Here is a 13,364-nt window from a genome sequence, read left to right as displayed (position 1 = left end):
GGCATTTATTTTCAGTAAGGTCACAAGATTCTTTTCTCTGAAAACACTGTCAACTTACAGAATCAACTAGTTCACGGCAGAAAATGTGTAAGAAAATTACCATCTGGAGAAGATAGAGTGGCCGTCATATGCCGAGAATATGAAAACCCTGGGATGAGTGGAGATTCCTCAGTGTGTGCAGGTGTCGTGAGTACTGAGGCAGTTCTGGCCGAAAGCCCTACTGATGGCAGCGAAAAAGAAGCCAGCCCTTCCGAAAGTAGTGCTGATGCTGACAGTGAGGCTTCAGAATCGGAAAGTACTTCTCAGCAGGCTGTCCCGTTGAGGTCTAGAAGTGGATGCTGTGTGCACAAGAATGGACCCCCTCCCCAGCGGCCACTCACCAAGGAGACTGGCAGCGGTGACGAGGGAGTGGCTAAAGCTATTTCTGAACTGTATTTGAGCAGCACTGTAACTGGAGATAGAGATCTTGACAGAGAAAATAAGCCACCAGACGTTCCAAATAATTTGTGTTCATCACAGGAGAAGCATGTGTTGTCTCCTAGCCCCCAAAAGGCTTTTCTTTCCCTTTCTCAGAGCTATATAACTACTTCTAAAGAATGCTCAGTTCAGTCCTGTCTCTACCAGTTTACATCTATGGAATTACTAATGGGGAATAACAAGCTTCTATGTGAGAATTGTACTGAAAAGAAACAGAAGTACCAAAAGGAAACCATTTCTGCAGGTAAATATTTAGGTTTTTGTTTTTCTTAGTATTCATGGGTTATATGATAGTCAGTGACTAGCGGGTTATAGATCCCAAATAAAGGAAACTAAGAAACTTGTCTCCATACTTAAGTTTCTTGGAGGCGGGGATTGTCTTTTTCATAGTCGTACCTCAGCACTGAAGACTGTGACTGGACTTCTAAATAGATTTTTGTTGAAATAAATTGGACAGGAAGTACCCATCTCTGCCTTGAAAATGCAAATCCATAGAATCTCATTTCAGGCGACTGGCTATCTGAAATCTTTCCGGAAAAAATTTCCCTAGAACAGACAATTGTATCACTAGTGAGATTAATGTGCTTTACAAATCACACCAATCTAGTATGGAGTCCTATCATAAGATATGAATTTGATGATTTTAAGTAATTGTATGTTACAAAGCTAGCAATTAGTAGATGTGTTTAGTTGATGGGAGAAAAGTGGAAAAAGACTTGTCAAATAATTTTTTAGTGCATCTCTAGCCATGATTAAATGGAGAGAATACTCTGATTCTTAGTGACTAGTCTGTTTCAAAATGCAGGTTTGATAATTACTCAGGGATGGTGAGGCCAACAGATCCGGAGACAGTTGCCACTGAACAGATAGTTTGTTACGTACAGTTCTGAAGAGGAGCGAGCACACTAAGCCGTGGCAGGCAGGCCCATGGGGAAGTAGCAGGGTGGTCAGGAGGCAGAAGGAGCGAGAGAAGACATGGACAAGAGCCTTTATTGTAGTTTCCAGGGAGGGTATTGGAATCAGCAAGGTAGGATCTACAGGCTTAGAACTGATTGACTAGTTTTCAATAATTTCAGTGGGCTCTGGGGCATCGGGGCTGTCTCCACTTACGTAGTACTTGGCCCTAGTGTGATTAGGCCAGGTGGATAGTGGCGTGGCCTAGAGTATCAGAGCCCAATAAAGGAGGTGGTTGGGTATGGGCTTTGGATTGGTTTGTTTGCATATGAAAGGTACTCTTACATTGTTTATTATGTCTAGGAATTCTCTAGCTCTGTCGGAAGCCTTCCCTCTGGTGTCAACAAGGCCCCAGGTGTCAAAGTATCAGAATAAAGACATGCTTGATACACTAGTAATTAAATGTCTAGATGGGAGAAGGAAGAAGTACCAGTTTACATTAATCCACGTTAAATATGCTGTTGGCTGTATTCAAATCCTATCCCAAGTACTGTCTAACAACCTCTTACTGAAATGCCCTGTGGTTCCCATGATACGTGATCTCCTTTTTCTGCAATGAGTAATGACCCTTTTTTTTTTTTTTTTTTTAACTCTAGGTGTGTTTTTGGTGGTCTTTGGCTGGAGGGCTTTGACATAAGTCACTACTAGTCCATCTGCTTCCCAGCTCCCCAAATTTTGTTGCAAGTGTCACTTCCCCTATCTTTTGTCCTTGTAAGTGTGTGCTTTTAAAAAAAAAATCCCTTTTGTTTCAGTGGAGTTTTGGAAAGGAATATGGAAATATGCTGTAACCAGAGTCTAATTTCTTTTTTCATGTTTTCAAAATTATGGTAGGATGCTCCTTTATAAATGTTTACTATATTATGTGGTACATGATGTATAAAATGGAATTTTATAAATAAATTATTATATTTTATACAGAAAAGAAAGCAGAAGGGGTTTATACTAATGCCAGGAAGCAATTGCTCATTTCTGCTATTCCAGCAAACCTAATTCTCCATCTTAAAAGATTCCATCAGGTAAAAGACCCTATAGTAGCACTGTAGTAACTTTATCATATGTTTCGCAGAGCCCTTCTACATCATGTAAATTGCTATCAAGGATTAGACAGTAATTTATTTAGTTCAAAATTTGTCATGTGGGATTTACCTGCTTTTTCAGTGATAATAGTTTACAAGACTTTTCTAATTAAAATTGTTTAATTCATAATACTGTATTTGGCAGTTTATGTGTTAGGAAACTAAGGGAGTGTGTGTGTGTGTGTGTGTGTGAGAGAGAGAGAGAGAGAGAGAGAGAGAGAGGGAGAGAATGAAAAATAGGATTTATTAAGAATCATTAGAAGCAGGGAAATAGCCACGTACACATAGCTCTCTGAACTCTCATGATCCTAATGGTGGGGGTGAGTGGGCTTGGACTAAATGCAAAAAGGACTGCAAGGCAGATCTCACCTCTGTAGGGACTCTATAGTGAGAGGGAGCCTAAATGTTTTAATGTGTCAGGGTTTTCTCTGTAAGTTTTAATCCAATGCCTTGTCTTGTTTTGTTTTGCATTTGATATAATGATTTTAAAGTTTCTCTGAAAGAATAAATAAGTTAAAGTGGTAAAACAGTTTAGGAAAAGTTAGAATGGGTAGTTTTTGTGATATCAATTTAAAAATGAAACTATGGTAATTAAAACGGTATGGTCAAAATTGTCAAATAAAACATGAGTACTATTTAAAGCTTTTTTGTTATGGTAAAGGAAGAATCTCAAATCAGTTGGGAAGCAGGTGGATTATTTCTTTTAAGTTTATTTGTAAGTAATCTCTACACCCAGTATGGGGCTCGAACTCACGACCTGGAAATTAAGAGTCACATGCTCTTCTGACTAAGCCGGCCAGGTATCCCGGGGGGTGGATTATTCAATAACAGATTTAGGGAAAATAGCTGAAATAAAAATATAAAGCTTCCCTCTATACCATATATCAATACTGTTTTCAGATAAATATTTAACTGTATAAAACAAATCATCAGAAGACCAGAAGAAAACTTAAATGAATATTAACCTGACCCCTGGGTGGACAATTTTCTAAGTATGAAACCCATGAAAAAAATCTCAAGGGAAAAGATTAGGAGCTTTGATTATGTATCTGCAACATTTCAGGTGGTCTACAGGTGGGCAGGAAGAGATTTTTCTCTACACCCCCATCTGTATCCACTGAAAGATTAAATTCTTGATTTTCTACAGCCAGGATTGTATAAACTCAGGGGAAATGAAATGGCCATGGAGAGCACAAGCAGGTGTATCAGAATGCCTTTAATGAAGAGTCTCTATGTGCAGTTACTCTGTGTGAGCAAGATAGAGGCATGTTAGATCTTAGACACTAATTTCATGATATACCACAGTTATTTTATATTTGGTATTTGCATCTCAATTTAGGAACTTATAGAAAGAATTCATGCCCTCAAAAGGAAGTATTTATAGACTAGTGACTAGTCCAAAACCGATCTATAGGTCTTGGGCTATTCATTAGTCAAGTTTTCATAGCTATTAAAAAAATTGACTTCTAGCATTCCTCTTTTGGTTTTATTAACAAACAGTGATGTAGATGAATTAAGTTTGTTGCATTAAAAAATTGTTCTTTTGGTCTTTTTAAGGCTGGCTTGAATCTTCGAAAAGTAAACAGACATGTCGATTTTCCACTTATTCTTGACTTGGCACCATTCTGTTCTGCTACTTGTAAGGTATAGTATGTTATTAAGATGTTTAATTGACTTGCAAATAATATGCTTAAAATTATTAGGCCATTCTTTCCTCCTTTCCTCCCTTTTTATTCGTGGCCTAATGTATTAGTTTAATTGTTCTATAATTGGCTACTGAAAGCCACTTCAAGTTGGCTCCTCGTTTGACGTGACTCTGGTGGTTTCTCTCTAAATGATTATGCTGCCAACTGGAATATATTATTCACTTGTTTAATTTTTTATATTTTCATTTTAGGGATTGCTTTTAAATTTTAACTTAAATTAAAAAAATTTTTTTAATCATTACATAAAATACATAATTCCAAAGTCAGATCAATGTATAAAACAAGGTAAATTCAAACAAGGGTAGCTTTTCTCCATGTTCATTCCACTTGTTTCTTCCCTCTCTTTATAGATAACCATTTAAAAATTATTTATTCTTCCGTAATTTTTAAAAATATAAGCAGATAGGTATGTATATGTGCACCTTCAGTCTTAATCACAGCTTATGATATGTGTCCTTTTCTCTACCTTATTATTATTTTTTTTAATGAGTATTCCCAAATAGTCTGGGGCCTAGCTTTAACATTTATTTATTTTTTGAGAGAGAAACAGAGATAGAGAGAGATACAGCATGAGCAGGAAAGGGGCAGAGAGAGAGAGGGAGACACATAATCTGAAGCAGGCTCCAGGCTCTGAGCTGTCAGTACAGAGCTTGATGCGGGGCTCGAACTCAGAAACTGTGAGATCATGACCTGAGCCGAAGTCAGACGCTTAATGGACCCACGCAAGTGCCCTTTTCTACCTTATTAACATATCCCGGAGATTTTTTCATAGCAGTTTTTTGAGATAGTCTGCACTGCATTTTTCAAGCAACGTAGCACTCTGTTGTGTCACTGCATCATAATTTATTCAGCCGGTCCCCAATTTAATGGGGACCAATATTACATTATTTTCAGGTATATAATTTAGTGGTTCAACTTTACAAAGTGATCACAATAAATCTAGCTACCTTCTATCACCATACAAAGTTGTTACCGTGTTATTAACTATATTCCCTGTACTGTGCATTATATCCCCATGTCTCCAGTTTTGTTTTGTTTTAAAGGCAAGTATCTTTTTAGAGAGCGAGTGAGCAGGGGAGAGGGGCAGAGGGAGAGAGAGAATCTTAAGCAGCCTCCATGCTGAGCTAGCATGGAGCCCAACATGGGGCTTGATCCCAAAACGGTGAGATCATGACCTGAGCTGAAATCAAGTTGGATGCTTAACTGGCTGAGCCATCCAGGTGCTCTTCCAGTTTTTTGGTATTACAAATATTCCTGCAGTTAATAGTCAAAATAATGATTAGTCAGTAACATATCTTTTTATGTTTTTCCTACGTGCTTGTGAGATAGAAACCTTTAAGAGGACTGATAAATCCAAGAGTAATGCCTTTGTGATTTCACTAGATTATAGGAAACACATCTGCATAGAGGTTGTACCCCTTTGCGTTCCACATGCAATGTGTATGAGAGCTCTTTTCCTCACAGCCCAGCCAACAGAGAATGTTGTCAGACTTTTGCATTTTGCCAATCTAATACATGTGGAAACATCTCATTGTAGTTTTAACAATGCATTTTCCTTAGTTTAAGCAGGACATACGTTTGACTTAATTTTCCTTTTTATAATATTTCACTAGATATTACTAATTTCAGTTTTTTCTTTGTCTAAAAGAATGTAAATGTGGGAGATAAAGTTCTCTATGGTCTCTATGGCGTAGTGGAACACAGTGGCTCCATGAGAGGAGGTCACTACACGGCTTATGTGAAAGTGAGAGCACCCTCCAGGAAATTATTGGAGCATATCACTGGAAAGAAAAATGTACCCGGTATGCCATCCTAAGTTTACGTTGTTCTTAAAAACAAATGAATTTTATTCTTCCTTTCCTGGAAGAGGTAAGCTGTTTCATGGATTACCTCCAGTGGATTTGCTTTGTTAAAGTTAGGTGAGGAATATCTTTAATAGTACTTAGATAATCTTACAGAACTTTAAATATCCTAAGACTGTACCCTTCTTCAGGGTGTTAAGTCATTGTGTGTAGTGGCATTTTATTTAACACAACACAACACCAAAAGATTCTGAAGACCTACCAGGTCCTCAGAATAGAGTTGGGGTTGAAAATTTGCAGGCTTTGCTTATGGATCAGCAAACTTTCTTTGTTTTGTTTTGTTTTTTCTTTCTTTCTATTTCAGTGAGAATGATTCTTTTCCTTGAGCAAATAAATATCCAAAAGTTTAATATTTCACTAGATAAAGTGAAGTGATACTATATTAATGCTTTGAAAGTTCATTTTGGAAGATGTTTAACACAAGAAGAAACATACACAATAAGATCTAGCGTTAGGTAAATACAGTTTGTGTGATGAATGGGTTGTTGTTTAGAATGTAGAGCAAAAACATACTTATTGTAAAATTATACTTCTTTTTGTTTCGTTAGATTTGAAAGAACCTGACAGTGAATCGGCAGACCAATGGGTCCATGTTAGTGACACTTACGTGCAAGTGGTTCCAGAATCAAGAGCACTTAGTGCACAAGCATACCTTCTTTTTTATGAAAGAATATTATAATTATTTGTTAATAATTAATGGTAATGATTATTTAGATCACTTTTGTTCAAATGCTGCAATGATAACATAATATGCAATGTGCCTTTGTAGTCTTTTCTGTAGGAATAGCATGTCCCTCAAATGCCCTTGGAGATTTTTACCATTTTTGGCAAATCCTTTTAAAGTAAATTAAATTTACTCAGTGCTTTCGAATGTATATTCTTAAAATAAATGTGAACACATGTTTTTAAAGAAAAATTTGTCCTGGAAAAAAACCAGAATCTGCGGTATTAGAGGAAACCCCCTTATAATGTGGCTTATTACTATGAGAATTCAGAAATAATGCTGGCCAATCAAATTGTTCCTTAAAACAGTGTTTACCAAATGTTAGTCACATACCATTTCATCTGTATGTACTGTTTACTGGTTATTTTTAACCTTATTATTTAGCGTTACATTTTTAAACATAGCCTTGTTTTGAGCGTATTCCACATTCTATGTGCTAGTTTTGTTTTTTCTAATAAGCATTAAAATAAATATATAACTACTGAAGAAAAATTGTTCATTCATGTAGCACTCCACTGAAAATCACCTCAGGGCTGTCTAGCCATGTATGTATACCACTATGTGGGAAACATTGCTATAATATACACTTACACAGTAGGCATAGTGACCTTGTCTTATTTTATGTGGTTCAACCATTTAAAGATCCCACTGTAGCTTCAGTAATAGGGGTTTACAAATAAATTCTTGATTAGCTTATTGAGGTTTTGAGAACTAGAAAAATATTGAAAGATATCAACATATTATTTGCAGCCTATTCATGATGGAGTTAAGGAAAATTTGCATATAATTAGCCAAGGTCAAAATGTAATTATTGATCATTGTAACATGCAGAATTGGTAAATAGAAGTTTTTAATCCATATGGGATCATTGGATACTTTTGAAATATAAATTACCAAATTATATTTGTAAATGATAGAGAATTATATTGTCATTATACTTGACAGGGGAATATAATACATTTTCTAGTTCTGTAGGTCAGTAAGTATTAATTGTGGTTTTGGGTTTGAGATCACTTTTCTCTGTCTTCAACAAGCATCATTAATAAATTCAAGTGAGGTTAGCTTTTATTGTAATGGGGTATAAGGTTGGCATTTCAGATTTTAAATAAACAATAGCAAAAATGCGGTAGTTCACCCTCCACCCCAGAATACAAGTTATTAAGCTGTCAAAACTTGGCATGAAAATATTACTATTACTTAGACTTAAAATTTTAAAAAGTAATGGCCACTCGGGTCTGACATTACTGAATCAAAATACATAACTGCATGGTTCAAGCATCCTAATTATTAGTGCCAACAAATCATACTACAGGCAGCTACTGGCTAAGTGCCTAGTTCTAGTTCACTCTCCTCTTGGGAAGGAAGGATAGGAATAGTAGCTGTAGATTATGTGTGGAAATATTTAACCAAGCCTCTGCCCCTTCTTAACATTTAAGTATATATAACATTATCAAGTTCACCGGTGCTGCCTTTTCATATATAAATGAGTGGAACTGTGATTAGTGTTAAAGATGGTAATAATATACAAAACTCAGAGCTTAAAAATGTCATTGCACAAATTCTATTTTTTGGGCATTGAAATTCCAGTAGTAGTATTTTCTTGATTTTTAACTTGAAATGATGGAGAAATATAGCTTTATGAATTAATCTGCAAACTCAGGTTGTGTCCTGTAAAAATCAGTTTATACTGTCTAAATTAAACAGAGTTTTATGTTTAATCGTAATCCATTAACATTGAAGTTTTCAGTACCAGAGCAGTGAATTTTTTTGTGGAAAATATGTGTTAAATCTCTTTATTCAAGTTAGCCATACTGGTAATGACAATTACTATCCCTTCCCCCAAAAGTAAAGATACCATTATGAGGCATATGTTTTCCATTAGGTGGTCACTAGCTTCTTGTTTCATTGATAGAGAGATAGACAAGAGAAAAGGAGAGAAAGAAAGAAGGAAAGAAAGATGAAAAGGATAGGAAAGAAACAAGAGCATTCTTTTCTGTTGCTTGTTGGTTTCATCCCTTACATAGCCAAGTCAGAGATGGTAAATGGTTGCCGAGGGCAAGAATCAGGGAAAGTGCCTTGTCCTCTTTTCGTTAATAGGATGCCAGGAAATGCACCAGTCAGTGCTGTATTTATCAAAGAGGAGACCTATTGAGCTTTATTCTGAGTACCAGTAAAGACTGACTTTTCATTGAGATACATTGTAGCTTCAGAATATTACCTGGGTACTCAAGTGCTGTGGTAGTTTTTATGCTTAACTTCACATTTAATCATTAAGTAGGTATTTTTTGAACACCTGCTATGGGTCAGGCACTGTGCTGACACTATTTTAACGTTTTAAAATGGAGAGGCCTCTGTATGTTTTAGACATTATTCCAGAAGTAACATGCAAAGACGATACTTTATTTTCATTTCATGGTAAAAGTGCTAAGTCTGAAACCTATTTTTTTATGGCCTAGAGTTTATGAATATTTTTCAGGGTCTGCTGGTAACCAAATAAATTTTATTTTGATACCTAAGAATTTCCTAAAGATAGATTTGTAATAGAGAAAGTATGTTAAGTTACACATGGGCCTACACGTTTATTCTGAAGATTCTGAATGCACATCTGCAGGGTTACTGAATTGTAAAGCTACTGTAATAACAATAGTTTCTAGATGACCTCAGGACACCATACAAATAAGTGAGAAATGTTTACAGAGTCTCAAAACAACTACCATAGTGTTTGGCCAAATGAGTGTCAGATGTAAAACAGAAATTTCATTAGCTCTATTTAGAAAATGGTTTACAGGGTATGTCTAACCCCAGTTTCCCCTGGTTTTTCCTGTTTAAAATGGTAAAATTTTGATTATGTGCCAATTATGTGAATATTTTTGACATAACCAAATATATGTCTGTATTTAAGATTTTGTTATTTAATGTTTTAAAACAGATGTGAAAACCCACCTTTCTGGGTGGCAGGAAGAGTAGTAGTTGGTGTCAGTCCTAAGAGTAGTTGATTCCTGTTTTCTTGTTTTGAATGTTCCAACAAAACTTACCAAATATGACAGCTCTTAGCTCACATGTGTGATGAAGTTAGCCAGTAATTTTAAACAATAGCTGAATAAAATTTCCTGAAGATTACTGTAGAATGTATCACCTTCATCTAATTTTTATAGTACAAAATAACATTCTGCCTACTTTTTCTAAATTCATATTCATGACTTGTCTGCACGTTACCTGATCAAATAAGCCTAAACTAAATATGTTATGTGCAATAAAATTGAGCCTTTAGATATTATCTAGTGCATTAAGAAAGACTATTTTTAGATATGAAAATATTTTGGTTCATGTAGAAATCAATTCAAATTTGTTTAAAAGATAGTTGGCTATATTTTTAATTTTGAGTAATGCTGGTTATATAGCATTCCTAGTGTTTTATCTATACTTTTTTTTGCGGTGTTTTTAGAAAATAACTATGTAACTTATTGAGCATTATTTTGATGTTACTTTATAAAAATGCATAATAAATATTAAATTCTTTATGTTTCACAATTGGTCCTGGAGTTTTTGCAGTGCACATTATCGATAATATTTTATTTATCAGCAGTGTATTTGCTAACTTAGCTATATTCAAAATATCCTTCCTACGGGACGCCTGGGTGGCTCAGTCGGTTGAGCGTCCGACTTCAGCTCAGGTCATGATCTCACGGTCTGTGAGTTCAAGCCCCGCATCGGACTCTGTGCTGACAGCTCAGAGCCTGGAGCCTGTTTCGGATTCTGTGTCTCCCTCTTTCTCTGCCCCTCCCCCGCTCATGCTCCGTCTCTCTCTCTCTCTCTCTGTCAAAAATAAGTAAACATTAAAAAAATTAAAAAAAAATATCCTTCCTATTTTAGAAATTATTTCAGAACAAAATCTTATTATAGGTCATTTTCCCTCTAATTTCTATATTTACCAAGGGTGGGTCTTGATCCTTTCATATGTTTCTCAAAATGTTTGGATTATTTAGACAGGAAAATTTATTAGGATATATTTGGTTTGCCTATTTTGAATTTAAACATTTTTGGGTTATGAAACTCTTTGAGATTATGATGAAAGCAATAGACCATCTTTCATTTGTTCAATAATTTGATTATTTTTTGAATACCTTCTGTGTGGTACGCATTTGGAAATACAGCACTGAACACAAGAGACAGAAATCTGAGAAGTAAGGAAATAGACATTTTAAAGTGTATTTTGAGGGGGCGGGGAAGGGCAGAGAGATCCCAAGCAGGCCCTGTGCTGTCAGCATAGAGCCCATTGGGGCTCGATCCCACAACCATGAGATCATGATCTGAGCCCAAATCAAGAGTTGGTGGCTAAACCACTGAGCCACCCAGGTACCCCAGGAAGTAAAAGAATAAAGAAAAGATATATCAAATAATCAATGATATGGAGAAAAGTAACATTACCTACAGAGTCATATGGAAGTTAAGGTCTGTGGATGAAAGATGTTCTAGGGATAAAATGTGTTATGATATTAGTCCTGATAGTCCCGAAGGGAAGCTATGAGTAGGGGGAGAAGGAAGGTTTTAATTCTGGGGCCTGTCATTCTTGCTAATGGCAGTGTAGGGGCTAGGAAGGGAAATCTTGACAGGTATCTCAGAAAAATATATACTGAAGATTTTTGTATGTAATTTCAGAGTTTCATGGACCTCCCTGAAGCTATTTTCATACATTTTTTAAGTTGCACTCAAGCAGAATTATCCAAAATGTTTGTGTTCCAATATGTATCAGGATAGTGTAGATTTTGCTGCAGTAACAAATAACTCCACATCCCAATGGCTTAACACAACAAAAGTTTATTTCTTCCTCACCCAAAGTCTTCCATGAATCTGGGCAATCTGCACAGGCAACTATTTTCCAACTGGTGATTAAAAAAAAAAAATCTTTTTTAATGTTTATTTTTGAGAGAGAGACAGAGTGTGAGCAGGGGAGGGGCAGAGAGAAAGAAGGAGACACAGAACAAGAAGCAGGCTCCAGGCTCCAAGCTGTCAGCTAGAGCCCAATGGAAAGCAAACTCATGAGCTGCGAGATCATGACCTGAAGTGAAGTTGGACGCTTAACCGACTGAGCCACCCAGGCTCCCCTCTAACTGGTGGTTTTGTAATCCAGGCTTTTATCAGGTGGTTCTATCATTTTAACACCAGGGCTCTCCACTCTAGCAGGGGAAGAGAGCATTAAAATTCTTGCACCAGCCATTAAATTCATCTTGGATGTGTCACTCACAACCCATTGGCCAGAAGTAGTCACATGGCCCTGCCTAATTGCAAAGAGGGATGGGTAGGATAAGTAAGAAAGAGTAAGTCTCCCAAGGGCTGTCTTGTTTCACTTAGCATAATCTTTTCAGAATTCACCAGTGTGGTAATATGTATCAGAGTTCCATTCCTTTCTAAAGCTAAGTAATAGTCTATTATATGTATATACCATAGCTTTAAATAATTTTATTCTTAAATGTTAAGATGGATGCTATATGGAACTTAAAGTGTTAAGTTAAAGATTCTTAAAGAATCTTAAAGAACTTAAAGATTCATATCTTGAATGATAGGAATACTTCCTAATTCTGTATCTTTTCCACATCTCATTTAACTTTTCCACTTAACCTTAAGGCTAACTTGATTCCACAAGTACTAATACAAAGTACTAACATGAACATATCCTCCCTTTGAATTTTCTACTTCATATAGTGCAAACAGGGAAAATTAATTTAAAAAGTAATTTACAATGTCTGCTAATCTGTTAGTCATAAATAGCAGATTGCCAGGACTGGCAAGATGGTGGCTGCTTCAGCACTTTCTGATCAAGGTGCAGAATGACCAGACTGAAGCAGATCATATACATGACAGCTGCTCAAACAGACACTTTTTTTTTATAAAAAAATTGTTAATGTTTATTTTTGAGAGGGAGACACAGAGCATGAGCAGGGGATGGGCAGAGAGAGGGAGACACAGAATCTGAAGAAGACTCCAGGCTGTGAACTCTCAGCACTGATTCTGACACTGTGCTCCAACTCACAAACGGTACCTTGAGATCATGACCTGAGCTGTTGTCAGATGCTCAACCGACTGAGCCACCCAAGCACCCCTCAGACAGACACTTTAACCACAAAAATACATTCCGAGAAAGTTTGGTGTTGGAATACATATATATGTGTGTTATCTCCTTCAGGTCATAACATTACAGGGAAATCCCAAATAGTGGTGAGGGAAAGGGAAATGGGACTATGAAACTCCTTTCCTGGTTTGGCCAAAAGTGATTTGCGAGAATGTCTTAAGGTGGCACAAGGAACAAAATATGAGATATTTAATAATTATCTTTATTTGGCAATGGTTTTCCAAAATGATTGACCTATATTGGGGTTGTTCAAAATATTCGCTCATTTGACAAATTCAAGAATTCTTGTATGATAAGCAGTATGCTGACTGGCTGATTAGCAGAGATGGGGGTGGGAGGAACCATACCAGAAAATTGCTTCAATTTTTAACTAGAGAAATAGATTACAGGAAGTTAAGAACATATGAAACTTTAAGTAGGGCAATGAGGTTTCAT

At 36.2% G+C, this 13,364-nt stretch overlaps 1 protein-coding gene across 5 annotated transcripts in view; it reads left to right on the top strand.

The window, feature by feature from the left end:
• Positions 1-10,349, top strand: part of USP45 (ubiquitin specific peptidase 45) — a 75,484-nt gene extending 65,135 nt beyond the window's left edge. For 2 of the 5 annotated variants that reach the window (XM_049654041.1, XM_049654040.1), the window contains exons 14-18: positions 61-721; positions 2,350-2,447; positions 4,065-4,151; positions 5,862-6,015; positions 6,624-10,343. In XM_049654041.1, coding sequence (XP_049509998.1) covers positions 61-721; positions 2,350-2,447; positions 4,065-4,151; positions 5,862-6,015; positions 6,624-6,754 — 1,131 coding nt within the window. In that variant the 3' untranslated portion in view covers positions 6,755-10,343. Of the gene's footprint in view, positions 1-60; positions 722-2,027; positions 2,448-4,064; positions 4,152-5,861; positions 6,016-6,623 lie in introns of those variants that run through there. The other 3 variants (XM_049654043.1, XR_007462789.1, XM_049654042.1) reach the window with 3 other exon arrangements.
• Positions 10,350-13,364: the final 3,015 nt, after the last annotated feature.

Source organism: Panthera uncia (genome assembly GCF_023721935.1).
Source record: "Panthera uncia isolate 11264 chromosome B2 unlocalized genomic scaffold, Puncia_PCG_1.0 HiC_scaffold_24, whole genome shotgun sequence".
Taxonomy (NCBI): domain Eukaryota; kingdom Metazoa; phylum Chordata; class Mammalia; order Carnivora; family Felidae; genus Panthera; species Panthera uncia.
The sequence above is the reverse complement of the archived record's forward strand: the minus strand, read 5'-3'. Positions and strand labels throughout refer to the sequence as shown.